Source organism: Sinocyclocheilus anshuiensis, unplaced genomic scaffold, assembly GCF_001515605.1.
Source record: "Sinocyclocheilus anshuiensis isolate Anshui unplaced genomic scaffold, SAMN03320099.WGS_v1.1 scaffold517, whole genome shotgun sequence".
Lineage (NCBI taxonomy): Eukaryota > Metazoa > Chordata > Actinopteri > Cypriniformes > Cyprinidae > Sinocyclocheilus > Sinocyclocheilus anshuiensis.
In genome coordinates, this window is record NW_015536535.1 from 2,454,080 (window position 1) to 2,477,334 (window position 23,255).

Sequence of the window (23,255 nt, forward strand, 5' to 3'; positions counted from 1 at the left end):
AACAAAACTGTTAAAATACATAATGTATTATAAACAATAGAGCTAATGTACATTACGTATTACAACAAAGGCCTGCAGAGGGCGCCAACGGCCTGACGATTATTTTTACACATTGCTGTTCAATCTAATTCTTGTTTAATATTGACATTTAATTCAAATGTCCACTTAATCTTTAATATTTGGCCATTTCTTTAGGACAGAAATGCTATAGCCACTGTAATTAAAAGAATATGTGGACATCAAAATGTGTAAACTCGGAGTGAGGGTTTGAGCTTTTATTTTGAAACCGCGAGATAATGATGTATTTTCCTGTGTTTGTGTAGATTTATAAATGATTTACCTTACAAATCTGATTAAATGGCGCACGTTGCGTTCCCAGATGAACGTTATAATAACCCCAAACTCACAACAACATGCAGAGATGGCGTTTGAGACGCTCCACACATGTAAATAATAACAGTTCCTGTGGAACTACTGTGAACGGAGCCGCTGTGTGACGCACGTACTTAATCTACACGCATGTAAATAAAGCGCATATACTGTATTAGAACATATAATTATTTAATTAAATCGTAGCGTTTGTGAATTTGCAATTATGCTTAATTATGATTTTTAAATGGGTTTAATATATCATGCAGCCTTGGGAAACAGTCTAATAATGTGTTTTATGGATTCTCGTACATAAAATGCGCCACTTCCGGTATTTTGCCGGTTAGTCGACGCAAGCAAAATGAAGTCAAGGATTTTTTAAAATTGAATCGTCGAATAAAATCGACGAATCGCGACAGCCCTAGTTTTCAATGTCACATGATTTCTGAAGGATTATTCTAATACACTGATTTGTTGTTCAAATAACATTTCTTATTATTAATCACAGTTGAAAACTTTTTTTATGCGTGCGAGTATGAGTGTTTGTATTTGTACCTTCTCCACACGCTGCTCCTTGATATTGTCAGCAGGCTGTGAAGCTTCCAGGGTGAGCTGGTTCTTGAGCTCCTCAAGCTGAGAGATGGTGTCTTTCAGCTCAGCTGCGCGACTGAAGTCCTGACAGCTGATGCATTCTTCTAGAGTCTGCTTCGCCTCATTATCTGCACTCGCACCTCTGCCAGCTATAGAAAAATATTTTAGTATTTTATTGAGGTCAATCTAATGTAAGTTGTTGATGTAACTAAGCACCAGTGGTGTATGAAGTGTCACTCACTCTGACTTGTTTTCTGCATTTCTCATTCTCATCCACAGGTTTAGAGATGGGCAAAATGGGCTCTCTCACATCAGAGATTATTTCAGCAACCTGATTAAAATAGAACCATACACATACAAAACAAACTGTCAGCATATTGCTGCAGAGCAACTTTCCTGCATTAATGAGCAGATCTCAAAGCCCACATTTACATAATGTAACAACCATCTACCAGTGATTAATCTCGAATCAGAATTTTTTTGGCACTCAGTTTGGGTCTATTTAAATCGTTGTTTGAAATTTGATATGTACTGGACCTACATGTAGACCAGTCCTCAACCCCAGTCCTGGGGACCTCTGCACATTTTGTATGTCTCTCTTATCTGACACACCCTGTTCAGTTCATAGAGCTCCCTCTGAAAGGGCTGATGATCTGAATCAGGGGGCTGTTTCATAAAACAAGTTTACCAAATAAGCCAGGTTTATTTCCATTAGTCTGACTTATTGTCAGTTGACTTGGTTCAAAATAAGTCAGACTAACTGAAATAAGCCTGGCTTATTTGGTAAACTTGTTTTATGAAACAGGCCCCAGGTGTGTTAAAATAAGGAGATTTTTTTTTTTTTTTTGCAGAGCAGTGGGTCCCCAGGCCTTGAGTAGGGAACCACTGATGTAGATACAGCCAAAGAAAAACACATGCTCTATCTAAAAGGAATAAACTGATACAATCTCACGTTGATTTTTTAAGAGTCTGATTGTCACACAAAGACTGACCATCTGAATTTTCTGTGTCTCGTCTCGCAGAAGTCCAATCAGTTTCTCCACTAGCAGACCAAAGGAGATTTTTTTATTTTTTTTGCAGAGCAGTGGGTCCCCCAGGCCTTGAGTAGGGAACCACTGATGTAGATACAGCCAAAGAAAAACACATGCTCTATCTAAAAGGAATAAACTGATACAATCTCACGTTGATTTTTTAAGAGTCTGATTGTCACACAAAGACTGACCATCTGAATTTTCTGTGTCTCGTCTCGCAGAAGTCCAATCAGTTTCTCCACTAGCAGACCAATCAGAGAGGTGGGCGTGTTGGGCATCACAAGAATTTCCTTTAGCACTGCTACCGTGCGCTTCCTAGAACAGTTCATGGGACGATTAAAACTTTAACATTACACATTTTTAATGTAAAGTAAATGTGCAGTTAAAAAAAATTAAACTGCCTTTTAAGGCGGTCTTTGTACAACAGAGGCACAAAAAACCATACTAGACACTCGGGAACAAAAGACACTCATTTTCTAAAATATGTTTGAGCTGCACTGCTTAGTAAGAGACGTATTGATAACTCAGACCTGCCCCCTTCTTCAGAAGAGTCCAGACACCCAACTAGCATAATCAACTGCTGTCCAACAAACTCTTGGTTCATCGCCATCTCAAGCTGTGTCATATCAGCTTTCTGCTCCTCAGACAGCTGAGTAATGCTCCTTAGATAACTGAAACAAAATTGCTTCCTTATTTAGCTGGGTTTACATTTGCAAATGTTTAACGTTAAACTGAATTCAAAAGAAAAAAAAATGTGGAAGAAATTCAATTAGCTCATTTAAAAGGGTTACAAGAAACATAAGTGAAGAGCATAATCACCTGTACAGATACTCAGCAAAGATGGCCGCCTCAGGGAGTAACTGCTCCAGTAATTCCTCACCCTCATTTCCTTTACTCTTGACAAACTCACACAACGCTCTCCAGTACAACACATTTTCACATGTTAGGGAGTCCACAGGAATTAATTTCCTGTACAGAGAGACATATACATTTAAGCAATAAGACTAATGCTAAAAATTGTCCAAGACACTCTGATATACTGTCAGGCAGTGTAGAAACTCAAAGTATAAAAAAATAATGAAATAACTGCACATCACTTTGTATTATTTACTTCTATTTTTAATTTTGAAATAACCCTTTCATAAATATTACATACTTTTTAATGAACATAAAATAAGCATTTCTTTTATTATCTCTTAAGAGTTCTCATCTATAACACTGATACAGATTTTTTTAATAGCCACTAGCCAGCACTGACTGGAAGGCCCAAGATCTGAAGACTTTTCAAAATGGCAAATATAGGAAAAACTAGCTAAATGTATATAACACAATGCTTCTATTGATAGCTGAAAGCAAAGAATGATTAAATAAGCCCCAAAATATTCACATTTTCATATTGTATTTCCATAAAACCTTTCTCGAATTCCAAATGAATACACAAAATGCAGGCACTTGTAGATAGTTTGATTTAAGCCACAAAGCTGCAGCCACTGAATTATGCTTGTTGCAGTGTTTGAGTTCAAGCAACTGACCGCTCATCCAGCCTGACACCGTTCTGCAAGAGGTCATCTGGGCTTGTCGCCATGGAAAAGATGGCATGTAAGGTAGTAACTGCAGTTTCTGCACAGTTCTCCACATCCAGTCTGTGCAGCAACTGCAAAACATCTCCCTGCAGCAAGCGAAGCCAAGCAGGCAGCAAATGGGTCTTGACGACCTCCTTCACTGAGTCTGAGGGAAATAGACATGATTTGTTTTATTGACTTTAACCGTCCTGTCAGCAACATGGCTATTTCTTGGCAAGAACAGAGCAATATAAGATACGCAATTTACAAAACTATAAGATTCTAAGATGCATTCAGATGATTCCTTCCCAAAATATTTCTATTAAACATGTCTTGACTGATATGTTTCACAATAAAAGTGATTTGAAATGGAAGACACAATGGTGTCTTTAATGGCCCAGTCATCTGCTTGTAAACAACTTGTTCGTGCAGAGACTTGGAGGACCTTGCTGTTATGAGATGCACATGAACTAATACATGTGTATACAATTGGATTCTTTGACAGTTTGATCAACAAACACTGTACTTCCTTACCTGCAGACTGCAGAGTCACTGAGCCCTTCATGCAATAGACTGACTCTCTGAGCAATGCTCAGTACTCGAATATGTACGTTCTCTGCCAGCACCTGACGCACATACATGAACACAAAAATAAACACACATTACATTTGAACTTATAGTGTACACTACCATTCAAAAAAGAAACTCGTACAGGATTGAACAGCATAAGGGAGAGTAAATGACAGGATTTAAATTTTTAGGTAAACTATCCCTTTAACTTTAACAACAGGTTAGACCATTTCACCTGATAAGCAAGTTTCCTGACTTTCTCTTTAACATCCCGGGTACGCTTGTAGATTTTAGGAAGTGTAGTGACTGAGGGAGCGATGCAAGACAGCACAGCCCGTCGAACCTCAGGGTTTGAGTCATTTTCCAAAAGCAGAACATAAGCTAAAAACATAGAATGAATCACTTTTATACTTTTTACCTTTAATTAATATTTCTTGAAGATTCATGGATCAATAATAAACGTGTTCACATGTTTAAGTATGGATTGTAGCTCAATGTCCTTTAGCATGGTTTCAAGTAAGAGCATTTGGAGTACCTTTAATAGTGGGGCAGTCCGAGTTACTGGTGTCCTGGAGTCTGGCCATGGCCAGTGCTGCCTGAATCCTGACATTAGGGTATTTGTCTGTGGTTCTGATCAGCATGGCTTTATGGATTCTATCACACAGATCACCATCAATCTGAGCATTCTCACTTAGACTGCCCAGCAACTTATTCACCAGCTGACAAACACGAAACCGCCCCGCATGGCGGTTAGCACCATGAGACTGAGGGAGAAAAAAAGATGATAATGATAAGAAATCTTATGTAAACAAGTAACGCTATGATGAGATATGCTCTTTAGTATGCTTTTTCTCAGGCTAAATGCCTGTATGTGTGACACTACCTCTAACAGGAAGTTGAGCAGGAAGTTCAAAAACTCATTCTCGTCTTCCTCCTCCACCTCTTCAGCATCCTCATTAACAGGAGTTTCGAAACTAGCAGCAAACTTTGTGACAAAATCAATGACATTCTCTACTGCTGGCTCCCGGGTGTAAATGATCATGGCATACTTCAGGCAGCAGATGAACTCCTCATGGAATTCGGTCTTATCTTCCAACTACACACAGAACAGAATTAAAATAGATCTCGATTATAATCCCGTTTTTCAATGTATTAGACAGCAATGTTGTGGGGGGGGAGCCTATACACCTACAGTTAAAATGTATACTGTGAAACATTATTACAACTTAACATGTTTTTTTTAAATGTTATTTATTCTTGTGATGGCAAAGCTGAATTTTCAGCAGCCATTCATATTTTCTGGCATGCAATGCTCAAAGGGATTATGGTGGAAGATTTCTTTTTATAAATGACAAATGAATTTATAAATAAAAATTGTTGTGCTAATTTCTTTTACTTCATGGATGTGTAATATTTGGTTTCTTAAAATTATGAGCGTTAATAATTAAGAGTTTGTAAAATGAAGCATACATTAGCCTATTATTCTTGTGATTATACTTGTTAACTTTCATATTAATCGGATAAATTTATCAATCAGAAATCTCTTTTTTCTAATGCTTTTGTACTTAAAGAAATATAAAATTATATAGATAGTATTATGGGGAGCACAAACATAAATCTGTTAAAACTGCTTTATTACATGTCTGAAATCAATCTAATTTGGTGCTAAAAAAACATTGCTTATTATCAATGTTGAATAAAAAGTTGTTTTTTTGTGGAAACTGTGATGCATTCTATCAGTATTCTTAGATGGACAGAAGTTTAAAAAAAAAAAACATTTAATTTAAGATTTTTGTAAAAATGTAATCAATGTAATGTATCTTTCTTAAATATATTAGTATTTTAAAAAACTGACCTCAAGAAATTATGAATGGTAGTGTATCATTATATGTAAATCTCCCGTACCTTATTATATCGGTTCTTCAAACTGGCAACAAGTTTGGCCTTGTTATTATGAGCTTTCTGTGCTAGCCGGAAAGCCTCTTCAATCTCCAGATCACTGTATTCCAGTCATGTTGATGTTACTAAAACACAAATACAAACCCGCCTCCTTCCGCCTCTGGCTGTCAATCATAGCCAGCTGTGGCCCAAGGATGAATAGAAACGCGTGGTTGCCTCCTCGCATTTGCTAAATACGTGGGTTATCCTCCAGGGGGCGCTCAGAGGCTTAGTAAGAGCAGCGTTCAAATCTGTTTTAGTAGAAGCTCTCGTTTCAAATCTCAGGACGTGTTTTTGTCTCACTGGAGGTCTCTTTGTGCACTAATTAATATATATGTTTAATTTTATTAATTAGTTTATTGGAGCCTGACAAAGAAATGTCTTTACAATGATTAAATAAAATGGACTTAAACTCTAATGAGCAACCTGAGACAGGTTCATACACTTGCCTGACACCTCTTAGTGAGTCTATGGTAATTACAAACACCTGAGAAAGAATAGAATAAATAAATGTTTATTTTTTTTACTGACAGGTAATCCTGAGAAGGTAGATCAGATTTTAGGTAGCTCAACTCCTTTGAAGGCAGCAAAGCACATTTCTGATCAATAACTCCTGTAGAATGACGCGAGTAAGTATGAATATTGACAGTATATCAAAGCCCTATATGCATTTTCTGATTACCATTATGTACATTACTATGCATATAACTTGGTTATAGTGGATCTAGAAAATAATTTTTAGGGTGGCAAAGCGGTGGCATGGGGTCTATGAGGGGTGGCAACACAAAAGCAAGCCCCCATGCATAGGTTTTGGTGATTTATGGTCTAACATACACAGTTGTGTTCACAAATATTGTATTACCATTAAGTAATCATCTATACTGTTTCAAATGAAAAATAAATAACATTTCAATATCCATCATGGCACCAAGTCAATACACAATATAAAAAAACTTTCAACAGGTTTAAATGTTTCTGAGCTTGTATCACTAAAGAAGACATGCGGTTCTATTAAAATTACATAGGCTATTTAGACGGTTTAGTGCAAGTTTAAGAGCAACAAAAACTTTAGAATTTCCTAACATTAGAAAGAAATACAATAATATCAAAGCACTGAAACTGGATCAGGTTTGAAAACAATATTTTGATTTTCTGTTATTAACAGAGGTGGGAATGTCTGTATTCTGTAATCACCCAGAACAAACTCTATCAAGTCAACCATATACTCTAGCAACCACCCAGAATATCCTAGCAACCAACTAGCAACACTTTAGCAAACATCTAGAACATCTAACTGGCCAAACATATACGTTTTTTAAACAAGACTTTAAGACAAGCCAGCATAAATTTATCTTTCAAACTTTTCAAAACTTTAATTGCCTCTTTTTTTCAAAACTTTATACATAAATCCAAGAATTGCACACACAAAATGCCTCACATCTCTTGCAAAATGAAGCCTCTTACTAGGATTCAGGAATGATTTTTGCAGCTCAATGTCTATTGCAGTATACATAAATTAAATTACAGATACAGATGTATAATTCAGCAATGAACTTTTGGGAAAAAAGTCATTTTCATTTTACTACTGTAAAGTAATATTGCAGTAGATGAAAAGTACTAGAAAAGTTCAAATACCAAATAATTGTATGAACTTGGCATGCACCACAATACAGTACAGTAAAAAAATTATATTAAAAAAAAAGTAAATTTAGCATCCTCTGCACATTTGGCCAAATTGTATTACAGTATAAAGCACTATAGCAGTTTCTTGGTCTCCTGACACAAGACTAGCTATATCTCTAGGCAGTCATTTCTCAGTTCTGCAAAAATGCAGTACACATTAAAAAATGGTTACAAATAAAATTTGACAGTTACACGCTTGAAGGTGTACAACATGTGCTACAGTTTACTGTATAGAATAGTGAAATTTCCATTATCTAATGTACTGGTACTGTACTATACTGTATGTGTAAGTATAAAACCCCAGTAGATCATGTTTGACTCAGCTCTCTCCTCTCTCCATTGTTAGGATGCACCGTTTCTGATTGGTGTGTCATCAGTTTTGCTACCTAATGTTTAACTTACTCATTGTTAAACTTTTTGAGAAATGTGTCTTTGTTTTGAAAACTGAATTAATGGTTTGGGAGGGAAGAGTGCCAACTAAAATCAGTTATATTAACAATCGAGAAAACTCCAATACGACTAGATTCTTATTCTTACCTAACTCTGCTATTAGTTTCCGTGATCGGCATCTTCTTGTTGATTTCACGTTATCGTTACGGCTTATATCCATGATGAAAGTGGAGCGAGCGGTCGGAGAATCGGATCATCCAACAATTACGCGATGAATCAGGACGGGATTAGATTTCTCAAAGGACTTCTGATATATATATATATATGCAAACACAAATGTCTCTTTTTGCTACCTACTGCGCATATTTTACGCTAAATCATTTACATGTACTTAAAGGCACAGTGTAAGACGGTAATATATATATATATAAATTGTTGTCACTGTAAATTATCAGTATTTTATGCTGCCTGACGCACTGGTGTTTTTTCATGGAATGCAATGCAACAGGGTTTTGATGCACTCGGCGTCGCTTCACTGTCTTTCCATTACAGGTGATGCAGAACAGGCAGAGAGGGTAATCCAAGACCAGTCACGATTTCAATAGATGTTGTTTGGTAGCAGATGCGCTTTCGTGGAGTTTATATAGTTTAAGGCAGGCTACTTAAGTTCACGCAGCAAATGGCTCATCTAAAATAATCTGACCTGTGGGTGATCGCTGGCAACAGAAATGTGTGATTATTTATTATCAGGTTTAGATGTGTGTATAAGAACCACCCCTTCACAAGCAAGCAGCAACCTGTTGTTTTGATTCGTAGAAGCTTGTAATATGGATGAGGTAAACGCAGTTCAGTTTGGCAAAAGACAGTTCTCTTCTACATTGTAGTTCAGTTAAGCCACATTTGTTTCAGTTTTGTTTTGGTTCCACTAGCAAAAAAGCACACTGGAATTATGTTTGTTAGGCCATACTGTAGTGCAATAGTATTATTTGTTAAAAGCTACCATTTTTGAATAGTGCCCAGGAAATAGTCAATATTGGCAATACATGAATATTGTAATTATATAGGTATATCTTATAGTGTCGTGATATTTCTAGGTATCTGATGGCACCTTAATACATTTTCTGAGGGTCTTAGTACTTTTTTGAATCTTTATAATTTAATATTCATTTATATTTAGGTCTGTAATAGAAAAGTGTAGACAATTACAATACTGATTGTCGCTTTGGATAAAAAAGTATATGCAAGTGACCAAACAATGTGTTTCACAGTACATTAAATTAAATGTATGTGAACAAAATTAAACAAAATGTATTGATGAAACACAACTTCCTAGATGCAAACACATTTACAGAAACCTCCCCTTATACTGTCAATCTCTGGACTTTGGGGTTTCAGTTTGAATAATGCATTTTGGTTAAACTGCACCTTGATGATGTATGATAAATTCAATAGCCATAATTCTATCTGACACTGCCTGAAAAATGATTGTCCTCTTGGCCAACAATGAAGAATAACTATAAAAACATTAGGGTTAAGGGCTGTATTATCTACACACAATTAATGGCTAATACATAGTCATTTGGGCCTTTACTTTTTTGAACCCTTATAATTTGTGGTCATCTTTATTAGGACTGTAACAGAAAAATGAAGAGTTTATTTGCAAAACAGATAACTCCGTTTTATTTATTTTTTTCAATTTTCAAAAATCATGTTTTTTATTATGTTATCATGTTTTTATTGTGTTTTATTTTGTTAGTTAGCTGTATTTTTTAGTTATTTTTTACCTAATCAAAATAACCAAACTACAGTTTGATTGACATTAATCGGAATGAAAAAACATGAATTTTGAAAATTGTTACATTGTTACATTTAACATAATTGTTAAAATTGTTAACAGAGTTATCTGTTTTTGCAAACTCTTCAAATATTGCTTAAAATAAGGCTTAAAATCTTGTATTCTCTATGGCCTTGGAATAGAGCACTTAAATATACAAAATGTACAATAATACTGTACATCCAAAAATGTACATCCAAATGTCACTTTGGATAAAAAACATACATTAAAATACCAAAAGATCATAGCCCACACACTGAACACATGAAATTAAAAGTAAATGAGCACAACATTTAGTTTAGCAACAAAGAACTTCTTAATAGAAGCAAATGCATTTACACAAACTTCCCTATATTGTCAACCTCTGGAGTTTCAGTTTGAATTATGTGTTTTTTGTTAAACTGCACCTTGATGATGTATGATAAAATCAATAGCAATAACTATATCTGTCGCTGTGTGAAAAATGATGACCCTCTTGGCCATTTATAAAGTGTGAAAACAGAGGTTAAAGGCTTTAATATCTATACACTATTAATGGCTAATGCATACACAGTCATTTGGATCTGTTAAGGCGGGAGAAGAGAAGTGAGAGAGTATGTATCAGGTTTTATTAGGGAAGATGCCATATTTACTGAGAGTGAGGAGTGTGTATGTGAGAGTATGCCTATGAGCTTGAATGTCACAGCTGTGTGGAATCCCTCTCTCTATCATCATGTAAACATACTCCTAATAGATATCTTTAGCTGTGTGTGTGTGTGCGTGTGTGTGTATTAGAACAGATGTGTGAGTCATACCCTCTCTACATTCGGCTCAGCTTTTTTGACACTTAGTAATGCTACACACCAAGCCACACTATTTTTCCCAATCAGGAGCACAGGAGATTTGATCTACTTCAGTCTATTATTAATATAAGAGCATGATGGGAATGTCATGGGTGGCATGACACTAAATGCTAAAAAAACTTATGAAAACTTTAAGGTCCAATCAGGGGTGAGTTTCCCATACAACAACGCAACTCACAGCTAACTGTTACATATTTTGAGTTTATCATTTAGTTTACCAATATAGGACTGTCATTAATTACATTAAACACAGGTGGTGGAGAAATTAATTTTGTTTGTTAATCAATTAAAAAATGACAATTAATGTGAGATTTTTTTTGTAGTTAATTTACACAAACAACACGTTAATATGCAGTATATAATTGGCATACACGTATGGTTCATTTAGTCAGCAGCTTTCTCCACAACGTAATTTCTTTGAGATGCTACTGTAATAAAAAAGGACTATATTTAACTATATTTGTTACCTGTCATTTTGCTGCTTGATGTTTGATTCATTCTCATACAAATTTATGCACATACATTACAGACTCTTCAAAACAGTGCTAATTAAAGTTGAGGCTAAAATATTTAGACTGAAATATATATATAATTTAAATGGAATTAAATATATAGAATGTACTGTATATTAGCTTGCTTTTTTTCTTTAATAGCATGATATATTGAAGTCCATATTTCATACTTGCAAGAAATTATGCTTCTAACCTCAGGTCGAGTTCCAACCAAAGAGTTCGCATTGGAACTATGATTTTGGAAAACATTGACTTGTTGAACTATATTTGTAAGGATAGAATTTGTGGCCATAGCTGAGCTGGCTAACAATGTTTTTGAGAAAGCATTGTTTGCTTTGAGTGACTGCAACCTAACTTTGCATCTTTTTATAATTCTGGCAGATATTTAAAAGGTACCAGCAGGGTGCGAACTACGGGGGAGCTAGGGGGAGCTCGGCTCCCGTGGCGTGTTGCTTCACATCTTTGAAAGCTGTTCAGAGTTTTGCTGGATTCATAGAAGTAAGCAAACTAAATATTTCAAGCAGATTTCTATCTGTGAAAAAAATCAATACTTCTTACTTTTGGGTGAATAGAAATTGTAATCTCAATGTCTGCACAAATTTCCATTAATAAATGGTTGTTTCCTGTACAACCGTTCATCTATATCAAATAAACCAAAACAAACAGTGGTTGGTCATTTTACATATCAGATGGCCACTTGGGGAGTTCTTGGCCAGAAAATGTCAAAAGCCTGGCTAGGCTACAAACATTAGACAGACAAAATGTGGTTAGGCTACTCACAGTAGCTAAACAGCCATGTTTAACAGACTTTTGTAGGGCTAAGGGTCATTCACATTAATGATAATAATGATGACTAACTATAAAGTTTTAATAATCGTTCTAAATATATGAAAATAAGGAAGTCCACAGTATAACGGATCAGATTAATGGTATTTTTGGAACCACTTTCAGAATGTTTTTTTTTTTTCAGCTGATAAATTATAAAAACATTGACTGAATCTATTTTACTTTAAACAGCTTTTAAACCGGCACGTGCTTAGAAAAAACTGAATGTTATCATGTGTTGGAGTGGAAGCTAAAATAGTTATCGTTTTAGTTATCTTTATGGTTATTGTTCTTCGTGTAAACAGGCCTTCACACACACAAATGCACCGACTCAATAAATTCACTAGCCGTGTCAGAAATGGCTGTCATAAGCAGTTTTTGAAATGTGGACAAATGGGTAGAGAAACAGACACAGATGCTTCTATCATTTGTGTTTGTTAAGGAGGGAGAAGGAAAGCAAGACAGCATGTATCAGATTTCATTAGTATGGATCTTAGTAAGGCAGGGTGCCATGTTTGCAGAGAATGAAAACAAGGACAAATAGATAGAGAGAGACAGGTATTTCAGCACTTTCTACTTAAAATAGTAATTTATGTAAACAAAAAATCTATTCCTATAATCTGCTGTTTATCCTAATTTTCTCCCTGTCCCAGTCCATTCCGGTCTGCTAGTTAAGTTATGAGTGCTGTTGCTCTATATAAAGCTAGCAGACATTTCAGTCGTACAGATATATGACATTACTTTCCCTTTTATTCTGTGCACCATAAAACATGAGAGTTCATGTTCAAGGACTGAGAGGGAGAGAGAGAGTGAGAGGCAGGGAATTGACCGAAGGTGAAGGTTATAAAGGGGAGTCAGGGGACAGACAGAGAGAGAGAGAGAAAGAGAGAAGGTGGTCGGCTTACAGAAACACTGTGGGGGACAGGAAAAGAGGTGGAGAGAGAAAGATGGGTGAGAAGGAGACGGTGACTTCCTGGCAGTTTATCATACGGAATGTCCAGCTCTGCTGCGGTGGCGATTAACGACAGACAGTCAGGCGTCACACGACCCGCTGGAGGGATGAGTGAGACGTTGGGAATCTGATGACACCCCAGGCATGGGGACTTGTGGGTAGGACACACTGATGGATAGCCAAAGTGACACATAATATTAGGACTCTCTCATATGCCTACACATTCAGACACAAATACACAAACACTACTCACAGATTACACTGTGTTATGAAACGACACTTTCTGCAAACAGGTTTTTTTTTTTTATTAATTTATTTTTTTTGACAAATGGTCAGTGAAAGGAGTAGCTATTTTATTTTCTGTTCACTTAGTAAGAACTTTACAATTTTTTCAACTGTTACAAAAATAATGCAGCTTATAATCTTGTGTGTGTGTGCTTTTTAATTTTTACAAAATCAGAACCGCTGTGGAGTAGCCCAGTACCTGCGTGACTCGACATAGATGTAAACAGAGAGAAGTAGCTCCGGCTACAATGTTCTTCCACAAGACGCATGCAGTTCTGCTTATTAACCGCTAGAGCACCAAAAGGTGCGGACTGGAGTTTTAAATAAAGTTAAATTTAAGTTAAACTGAAAAATAATGCAGTATGGGTGACAGGGTTGGAAATTTAGCCTTAATTAAACTACCACTCAGTAGGGACTAACTGGTTTGGGAACAAATGTTGGGCTTTACTGTTTTACTGGCTTTACACAAATGTTGGGCTTTACTGCTTTACTGGCTTTATACACACACACACACACACACGTATGTTTGTATGTATGTGTATGTATATGTATATATCTTATATATCTTAGCCCATCAACTTAAATCCAGGTGATCAGCACCACACATTTCTGAAATCGCAAACGATGCTGGGGAATTGACAATCGATCACCTTACAATTAACTTTTATTCTAGTCTTTATACATCAGAAACACCTAAGGATCAATCTAAATTGGTAGTTTTCTGATAAAATAAATGCCCCCACTATTTCATTAGAACATAAAAAAGACTTAGATCACCCCCTTTCAGCTACAAGAAATATCTGAGGCCATATCAGCATTGCAGAGCGGCAAGGTCCCCGTGCCCCAATGGCTTTCCCATCAAATTTTATAAGAAGTTTTCTGCTAAATTATCTCCACTCCTTCTCAGTATGTTTGAACATTCTTTATCTCAAAGAACTCTGCCAAAGTCCCTTACCGAAGCATTGATTACACTTTTGTTAAAGCCACAGAAACACCCAACACAATATAGTTCATATCGACCAATTTCTTTGTTAAATGCAGATGTCAAACTTTTAGCAAAATTACTGGTTATTCCTTTAGAGTCTCCCCTAGTCAATATCATCTCAGCAAATCAGACTGGCTTTATAAAAGGTCAGCACATATTTTCCAACATCCATCGCCTCTTAATTGTTATTTACACGCCCCCCCATCTCAAGACACCCCTGAAATTGTAGTATCATTAGATGCCGAAAAGGCATTCAATCGAGTGGAATGGGTTTATCTTTTTTTCGCTATGGATAGGTTTGGATTTGGCACCAGATTTATTGAATGGATCCACCTGTTGTATACTTCTCCAGTTGCTTCCGTGGTTACTAATAAATGGGGGTCAAAAATGTTGTCTTTGTCAAGCGGCACTCGGCAGGGGTGCCCATTAAGCCCCCTTTTATTTACAATTGCAATTGAACCATTGTCTATAGCATTAAAATCCACACCCTCTTTTCATGGCATATACTGTAAGGTGGGGTGTCGAAAGCTCTCATTATATGCTGATGACCTGCTTCTTTACATTTCAGATCCTTTATCATGCATCAATGATATTATCAAAGTCTGGCACAATTTTGTGACCTTCTCGGGCTACAAGTTGAATATTTCCAAAAGTGAGTGCATGCCTGTTAATACACTTGCCATGCATATGCCTGACTCCGTGTTTCCCTTTCGCATGGCAAGATCTGAGTTTAAATATCTGGGTATTAATATCACACAAAACTTTAAAGGACTATAATTTTACTCCTCTATTGATTAAACTTAAATCTGATCTTCTAAAATGGAAGATTCTCCATCTGCCTTTGGTTGGCTGGGTGAACTGTTTTAAAATTACAGTTCTTCCTAGATTTTTATATCTATTTCAGTGCCTCCCTATCTTCTTATCCAAAGCCTTTTTCAACACATTAGATAAACTTATTTCCCGTTTTTATGGGATGGGAAGACCCCTAGGATTCAGGAAAGAGTTTCTCCAGAAAAATAGGAGTGACGGAGGTTTAGCTCTCCCTAACTTTTTATATTATTATTGGACGGATAATGTCCAAAAGATAATCTATTGGATGCTCTCACCAGGAGGTACTGATTGGTATTAAACAGAATCTAAATCCTGCGCAGTAACCTCTTTACAAGCCCTGGTAAAATCTAGTTTACCTATTAAAATAGCAGAACACACAACAAATCCAGTTGTTCACGTCACTCTTAAAATATGGACTCCGCTACGTCAGCATTTGAAGTTAAGACAAGCACTTTTGCTTCAGAACCCAATATGCAATAATCATGCATTCCTCCCTGCCAAACTAGACTCTGCATTTAAACGGTGGCAAGATAAGAACATCTTTATATTGATGGTCTTTTTGCAAGATTTAATGATCTGCGTTCCAAATTCAATCTTAATCAAAAAATAACCTTTTCCGTTATTTTTAGATACGTCATTTTGTGAATGCTCAAAGCCCATCATTCCCTCAAAGTCTTCTGCTGACTCTGTTAGAAGTACACTTTCATCTACAAGGCTTTATTTCAAGAATATATACAATTATCATGTCTTTAAAAAGTGTAGGCACAGACAAGATTAGAAGCAGATGGGAGAAAGAGCTCGAAGTAGTATTATGAGAGGAACTTTGGAACAATGCCCTACGTAGAGTGAATAGGAGTACCTCTTGTGCCCGATTGAGTTTAATACAGTCACCGTATGCACTTAAGCAGAACACGGATTGCCTCTTTTAATCCTACCTTTGACAAGACCTGTATAAGGTGTCACACAGGTGAAGCGGACCTGACTCACATGTTTTGGATGTGCCTTACACTTACGGCTTACTGGTCAATCATATTCAATACACTTTCTAAAGTGTGTGAAGTACAGCTGAAGCCATGTGCCGAATTTGCAATATTTGGTGTTCCAGGCGATGAATCGAGTCTGACTCAAAGACAACTAAACATTATTGCCTTTGCATCCTTATTGGCTCGCAGTTTTATTGGTTTTATTACTTTGGAAATCTACAAATCCGCCTAAAGCATCACACTGGCTTCAGGATTTGATGTTATACCTACACTTGGAAAAGATTAAATATTCAATTATAGGTTCCCATAAATTCTTTTATGTCTGGCAAACATATTTCTCTGATATAAATGTACTTCCTGGGGAGTAATGGGATTTATATTTTATTGCAATTTCTTCTTATTCTCACCCCTCCCTTATGTAGGGTTTATGTTGTTCATCAGAGTGAAATGACACTGTATTATACCTGATTGTAGTATCCAATTACTTTTTTTTTGTCGTCATTATTCAACTATTGCATTTTTGTTATCTTTGTTTTATTTTAATTTTCTTTTAACTTTATTATTTTTATTTTATCTATAATAGGCAGTCTGTTTTGGGTTGGTTGGGGAGGGTTTACGAATATAAAAAATACAATCTCTGTACAAACAATAGCATTTGTCTTTGGAATTATATATATATATATATAATGATTTAGCTTCAAGAATAAAGTCATCACACTATTTGTAAGAATTTTGTAAACATAAATAATTTACTGCAGAAAAGGTGCAATTAATGTTTAATCTTAGGTGTCAATTAATTATTTCTTGAGAACTTGCGAACTTCACAGAATGTTACTTTTTTTGTAACGGAGAACATATTATAAGGTTATTGAGTTGTTCACATAATGTGGGAAGTGGGACTTGTGGTTTCTTATTTTACCGATTCAACAGATTGCTAAAATTGTCAGATTACGTTTTCACGTTGTTTTAATTTCATGTTAGATCATTTATCTAAGATATATAACCATTCTCACAACAATAATTTGTGTTGAGGGATTAGTGCCTCTAATGCTTGAAAAATGCCAGGGGACACTAATGTGAAAATGCCAAACACAGTCGAACAGCTGTGCACAACCAATCGCAAGCACTCGTAGAAGGTTAACACAGACATCTGCAGAGCGTAAACAGACACACATGTACTAGATAAACTGCAGCTCAGTAACTGCAGACTGTGGGTGTATGACTGGTTCAATCAGAGAGGTGAAAGATTTCATCAGTGAGAATAAGACTCTTTGTTTAGCGCTATAGGCCTGGAACTACACTCTTACAAATAAAGGTTCCAAGAGGGGGTTTTCGCAGCAACAGAAGAACCATTTTTGTTTCCCCAAAGAATCTTTCAATGAACAGTTCTTAAAAGAACCATTTTTTTTCTTAGCGCAAAGAACATTTTATAATCTAAAGAGCCATTTTTCACTATAAAGAACATTTTGTGCATTGAAAGGTTCATGGAAAGGTTCTACATGGAACCATAAATGCCAATAAAGAACCTTTATTTTTAAGAGCATGAAATGAACATACACACATGGACCGCAATCCTTGTCTTGCCATCATAACTGTGTTTTAATTATATTTATGTGTGTGTGTTTTATGCATAGGTGATATATTCTTTAAACACTAAGAATGAGGAGCAAGAGGCAACTCTGCAGTCGCTACGCCGTGTTGCCACGGAGACGCAGGGCAGCCTCCAGCCAACCACAGGTCAGGATGAAGAAGAGGAGGAGTCAGCATTTATTCTGAGGACACGCCTTCTAGAGCTGCAGGCCACCGTAGAGGAAGTAAAAACAAAAATGGTCACACATACACACGTATTCTGTAAATGGACTCATTATATTAAATACAACATGGAGAGTATCACTTTATTTTCTTAGGATGTGTGGATGTGTATCCATTTCAGGTGGAGGAGCGTGGACAGAGGGCTGAAATAGAGTATGCGGAGCGCATAGCCGTGTTAACCCAAGAGACATCAAATCTGCACAGAGACTACCAGAACCTGCAGACAGATAGAGACAACCAACACAAATTACTGCAACAAACACAGGAAGAAAACAAGCGCTTGGAGAATGAGTGCCAAGAGCTACGTAGAGCCAGAGATGAAGAGAGAAAGCGAGAGGAGGAGGAGAAGATGCATAGAGTGGAGGAGGAGAGGAAGAGAGAGATGGAGGAGAGGAATCGAGAGTCACAGGAAAGACAACGAGTAGAGGAGGAGTGTGAAGAAAGGTTGAAAACGGTAAGAAAGGAGCTACAGGCTCTGAGGGAGGAGAAAGAGAGAGTGGAGAAGGAATGGAAGAGAGATGTGGAGGAGTGGAAGAAGAGAGTCAATGAGATGGAAGAAGAGAGGAGGGAGGAGCAGAAGGCAGCTGAGAAGACACTACAAAAGAGCCTCAATGAACACATCAATCAGTGGCACCAGAGAGAGCAAGAAAACCGCAAGTCCCAGAATGCAACACTTCAGCAGAGGCTGAGAAAAGCAGAGACGGACTTGGAGGTTCAAGAACAGAGGTTGAATGAGAGCAACAGACACTGCAGCAAACTTCAGGAGAGAGTAGAGGTACACATGTGGGTCCAACAGGGTCCAAAATGAACCTTTTGCCAATTTTGCCCATTCCAGGTTAATCACATTTTTATTTAAGGTTATTGTGTATTATGCATACTTTACTTAAAAAAAAAAATATATATATATAATATTATGGGTTCATATTTTTCATTAAATTTGTATTTTCATATATATATATATATATATATATATAATTATTATTTAAGTGTCAATTTATGACCATTAGATTTACTGTAATTTTATCAGCATTTAACTTTTTTTAGTGCATAATTCTATTTAATATACAATATACGTATAATAGACATTCAGTATATTTAGATTTTATTTTTGTTATCCGACATAAAACATATGCCAAATAAATATGCAGGTGATCCACTGTGGAGACAGAACCAGCCAAAAGTGAGAATAATTAGGTTTAATGAAATACAAATGATATAAAAACTGAATATAAAATGTGACACTTTTTAAAATTTCAACCACAAGCTCGTCTTACATTATCATAATGGAAAAACTGAAAATTGTTATTTCCAGGCCTGATAATTCATGAAGATGTATGTGGCGAATATAAATGTTTCTATTTATGCATAGCAAAAACAAAACACTCATTGTGTACACACAAACCAGTATTGCTTTACAAGACATCTCACATAAATTCACTTGACTGGCCATTTGTAACTGACCTTTCAGCGGGGTGTTCGTCTCAGTGTAAGGGGGCAGTAATTACTGCTGTGACTGACACTTCCGAATCTAATTGAGACCGAGATTAGAGGGATCAGACAAACACCCACAATTACCATCACTCAGACACACACAGCTGTGTAGAAACAGATGGCATACCCGACTTAAACAGTCTGTGACAATATCCCACAGATCTGTAGTCAGTTTTTCTACAGCAAAGTCTGCACAGAACCTACAGAATATAAAAATAACATAGGCTTTTTTTAAGTGGGACACAAAAGTAAGTCGTTACACTTAGTATTTAGAACAGGATAAAGCCAAGTGATTAAATCAGTAAGAGTTGCTAGGCATGCAACATTGACTCCACCGTCTCTGATGCAGCTTTTTAAATACGCTGCGGCTAATGCGCACTAGATGTGCCTAAAAATGCCAGGCACAGAGTGAGATGAGTAACAACCTCTCTGCTTTGGCACGACATCCTTGACCGAAAATTAATCAGAGGCACCTCAGATCTGCAAACTCAGAGCAGCTGCTGTGATGTAATCAAAGGTTCATGGGCTCAAAGTGTTCATGAGGCGGCCAGAATTGACTGATTAAAGTCATCTTGGGCTTCATGGGCCTGACAGATGATGCCGTTATGGTTGTTCATTTCTGCTGCAGGATCATTCAATAAGAGGATCCAGCAGAATAATGGACAACTACATTTTTTAGTTTCTTAAGAAAATGTGAGTGGTGCTAGGGTGTTTGTCAGGTTGTTGCAATGCAGTTTCTGAGGTGTTTGTAGCGGTTTTTAGTGTGTTGCTAAAATGTGCATATGTTCATGTGCATATCACAAACAGTACACGTTATGCTTTGTAGGTTAATACCTATGGTTAGGGATTTCCTTCTAACCCTAATGCCAGGTATAGACTACACAATTTTAGGCCATAAATTGTGGACAAAAGCCCAAAATCTGAGGAAGATCTGTGCTCGTTCACATGAGTGACGATTGAATGAGGTGATCTGAGAGAAGTGCCAATACGATGCCTATGCTCAGAGCCTTGCAATGTATTTTGACTGGAAATGTCATCGCCAGTGACCTACAGCCAATGAGAGAGCAAGATACAGGGCAAGGGAAATTTCATAGGAGTCATAGCCTTACATCCCTGTATCACTTCTCGCGCTTCCATTTTTTACACAAGACAGAGTGGTCGGGGATTCTTCCAAGTGAAATATTGTGTCATGTGTGACCCCCAGTCGCTGATCCGTCATGTAACATGCAAACGACTGAAAGGAGCATTAATCCGATGACTCTGAAAATTGTGTAGTGTAGACCCAGCATAAGTATAAGCAATTGTAATAGTTATGCTGATTCGTGTTACTCATTTCTTTTACAGGACCTGGAGGAGCAGTTGGAGGATGGGCGTCACCGGTTGGCCGAGGCTGAGGCTGTGGCAAAGAAGGCAGAGGAGGAGTTAGCTGTAGCCAAAGAACGATTATTACTGCAAGAGAATGAGCTACAGAGCAAGTCAGGTGCACATGCACAGTACAGATCAGTGAAAGGCTTGTGTACTTATATTTGTCATCATTAGACATCAAATTAATCAGATATGCTAAATAATTAATCAGACTAATAGCTTCAATATTTCAAAATCAATATTTGGTAGAAAATATTTCAAAGAGAGGCTAGTAAATAATTAAATAGACAAAATAAAAAGTTGCTTTAAAAATAAATATATCCATAGGTTAGTTTTACTTCCATATCACTGAACAGAAGCCTACAGTCCACAGACGTTCACTTTTTGCAATCAAGTTTGTCAGTCTGTCCGAGGTAGATTTAGGGGCCGTTCACACGACATATTTTCAGTGTTTTGTCAGTACTATTTCTATAATTGTTGGTCCACACAGACATGTCAGATGGACGTCTTTGCCTTTTGCGTCACACCTCATTTTTCAGTCTCCCAGCATAAGTGCCCTGTTTTCGCTGTCAAGTTCAAAACTTCGACAAATTTGAAAAATGTGTCTCAAGATCTGAGCATTCTGTTCCATTCCACTGCGCTGCATCTGTCTTGTTTCTCAGGGAACAAAGCTAAAGCATAATTGTGGTACTTCAAGCTTAAATTGTTTCGAGGGTATAGGAAAATGCCTTTTTACAGAATTTAAGCCTAGGATTACGTGGCATGATTGTTTTTTTTTTTTAGATGAGTAATTTAACATTAAATAAAAAGCCTTAATTACAATATAAACATCTACCTTTTTAGTAGTAAATAAGTTGACAGTCTGTTTAATGTTAATTGTTCCAGTGTTGATTTTTACATCTCTATTGAAATTATTGCTTTTGTCATATGACACTTGAGATCACCAGCTTGTTCACTGATTGTTCTGCTTCCTTTAATTTAATTATCATCTTTCTCATTTCTGCAGAGGAGTTAATGAGCCAGAGTTCATCTCAGGTGAGGTTCTCTGCTGAAGTGGAAGAGCTAAGGTCTCAACTGAGTCGTCTCAACATTAGAAACAAAGAGCTGGAGCTTCAGAACAGTGGCCGATCCAATGACCACGCTCGCATGCTTAAACAGGCAAGCCATTCAAGTAATGTATGAAAGACTGTATCTCTAAGTTGAATGCACATGAACAGCACCACAATGTCGTAATTACAATGGGAGACTCAGGATTTTATTTTAGCCCTTAGTTGGGGGGTGTGTGTAAGCAGTGTTAATATTGTTAACTAAAATTATTAAAAATAATTTTCGGTAAATGGAAAAAGCTGAAATAACATGAAATATAAATGTTAGATAAAAAACTTGAACTGAAACAAAAATAGTTGACAATATTACCTTAATTGCATCTAGATGACAATATTACCTTGTCAACTAGCTGCAATAAAAATTACTAAAACAGAAATACAAATAATGTAAAGTTAAATAGAAGTCTTAAAAACAAATAAAAATGACAAAGGCATATCACAAAATTAATAAAACTTAAACTAAAATTTAAATGAAAACTACAATTTTTTTAAATAAAAGCTCATTCAAAATATTAATGAATACTGTAATAACTGATAAAGGGCACATTTACAGCACAATACTTTTTTTGTTAAAAAACTACAAATTAATTGTTAATTAAATGCTACAAGTGAATTTAGGCATCACAAATAAAATACTACACTATAAAAATTACTGTGATTTGCTGAAGATTACATTTAACAGTCTTATTCAGTTATTAGTGTTTTAAGGATTTAAAAGAGCATTCGATGACAGCAAACGTAATCTAAAAGTAAAAATTTGATAAATGAACATGCACAATTAAATATCCAACATCAACCAATACTGATAAAAAATTCTAATATTTACTGATAACCCAATGAAAGAAATCTTTTACAGTACCTAAAATTCATCTCAGACAGAAAAATCGCGCTACTGTTTTTAAACAGCTGTACTGTTCTCTACAGCACCTCTAGCATACAAGAACACATAAACCACATGGTGAAATGCTGTGAAATCACATCCCAAATGAGGCCTGCCATCTCAGACACGGAAATGCAAATAAGTAAAGCACACCATAAAATGTTCTTTGAAAAGCGTTTGTATGCCAAGAAAGATCAGCCAAGCCTTTTGAACATCTTAAAACATCACAACTGACACACCAGAGGCTTAAAAGGTGTAGTGTCATTCTTTTGAAACTACAGGATTACAGTTTTATATCATTAAGAGTCATGTGTGTGTGTTTTAGCATGCAGATGCTCTATCCTCTATGCGTCTGGAGCTACAGCGAGCTCACACTGAGGAGATCAGACGCCTTCAGCAGGAGGTGGAGAACGAAAGA

At 36.4% G+C, this 23,255-nt stretch overlaps 1 protein-coding gene and 1 pseudogene across 1 annotated transcript in view; one reads left to right on the forward strand and one right to left on the reverse strand.

Moving 5' to 3' along the window:
• The window catches only part of LOC107695773 (condensin complex subunit 3-like), a 22,570-nt pseudogene extending 9,435 nt beyond the window's left edge, over nt 1-13,135 (reverse strand).
• Nucleotides 13,136-13,140: 5 nt separating this feature from the next.
• LOC107695781 (protein FAM184B-like) overlaps nt 13,141-23,255 on the forward strand; it is a 25,019-nt gene continuing 14,904 nt past the window's right edge. The window contains exons 1-8 of the mRNA XM_016495825.1: nt 13,141-13,210; nt 14,938-15,021; nt 15,830-15,888; nt 17,818-17,997; nt 18,117-18,770; nt 20,831-20,966; nt 21,858-22,009; nt 23,163-23,253. Coding sequence (XP_016351311.1) covers nt 13,141-13,210; nt 14,938-15,021; nt 15,830-15,888; nt 17,818-17,997; nt 18,117-18,770; nt 20,831-20,966; nt 21,858-22,009; nt 23,163-23,253 — 1,426 coding nt within the window. The remainder of the gene's footprint in view (nt 13,211-14,937; nt 15,022-15,829; nt 15,889-17,817; nt 17,998-18,116; nt 18,771-20,830; nt 20,967-21,857; nt 22,010-23,162; nt 23,254-23,255) is intronic.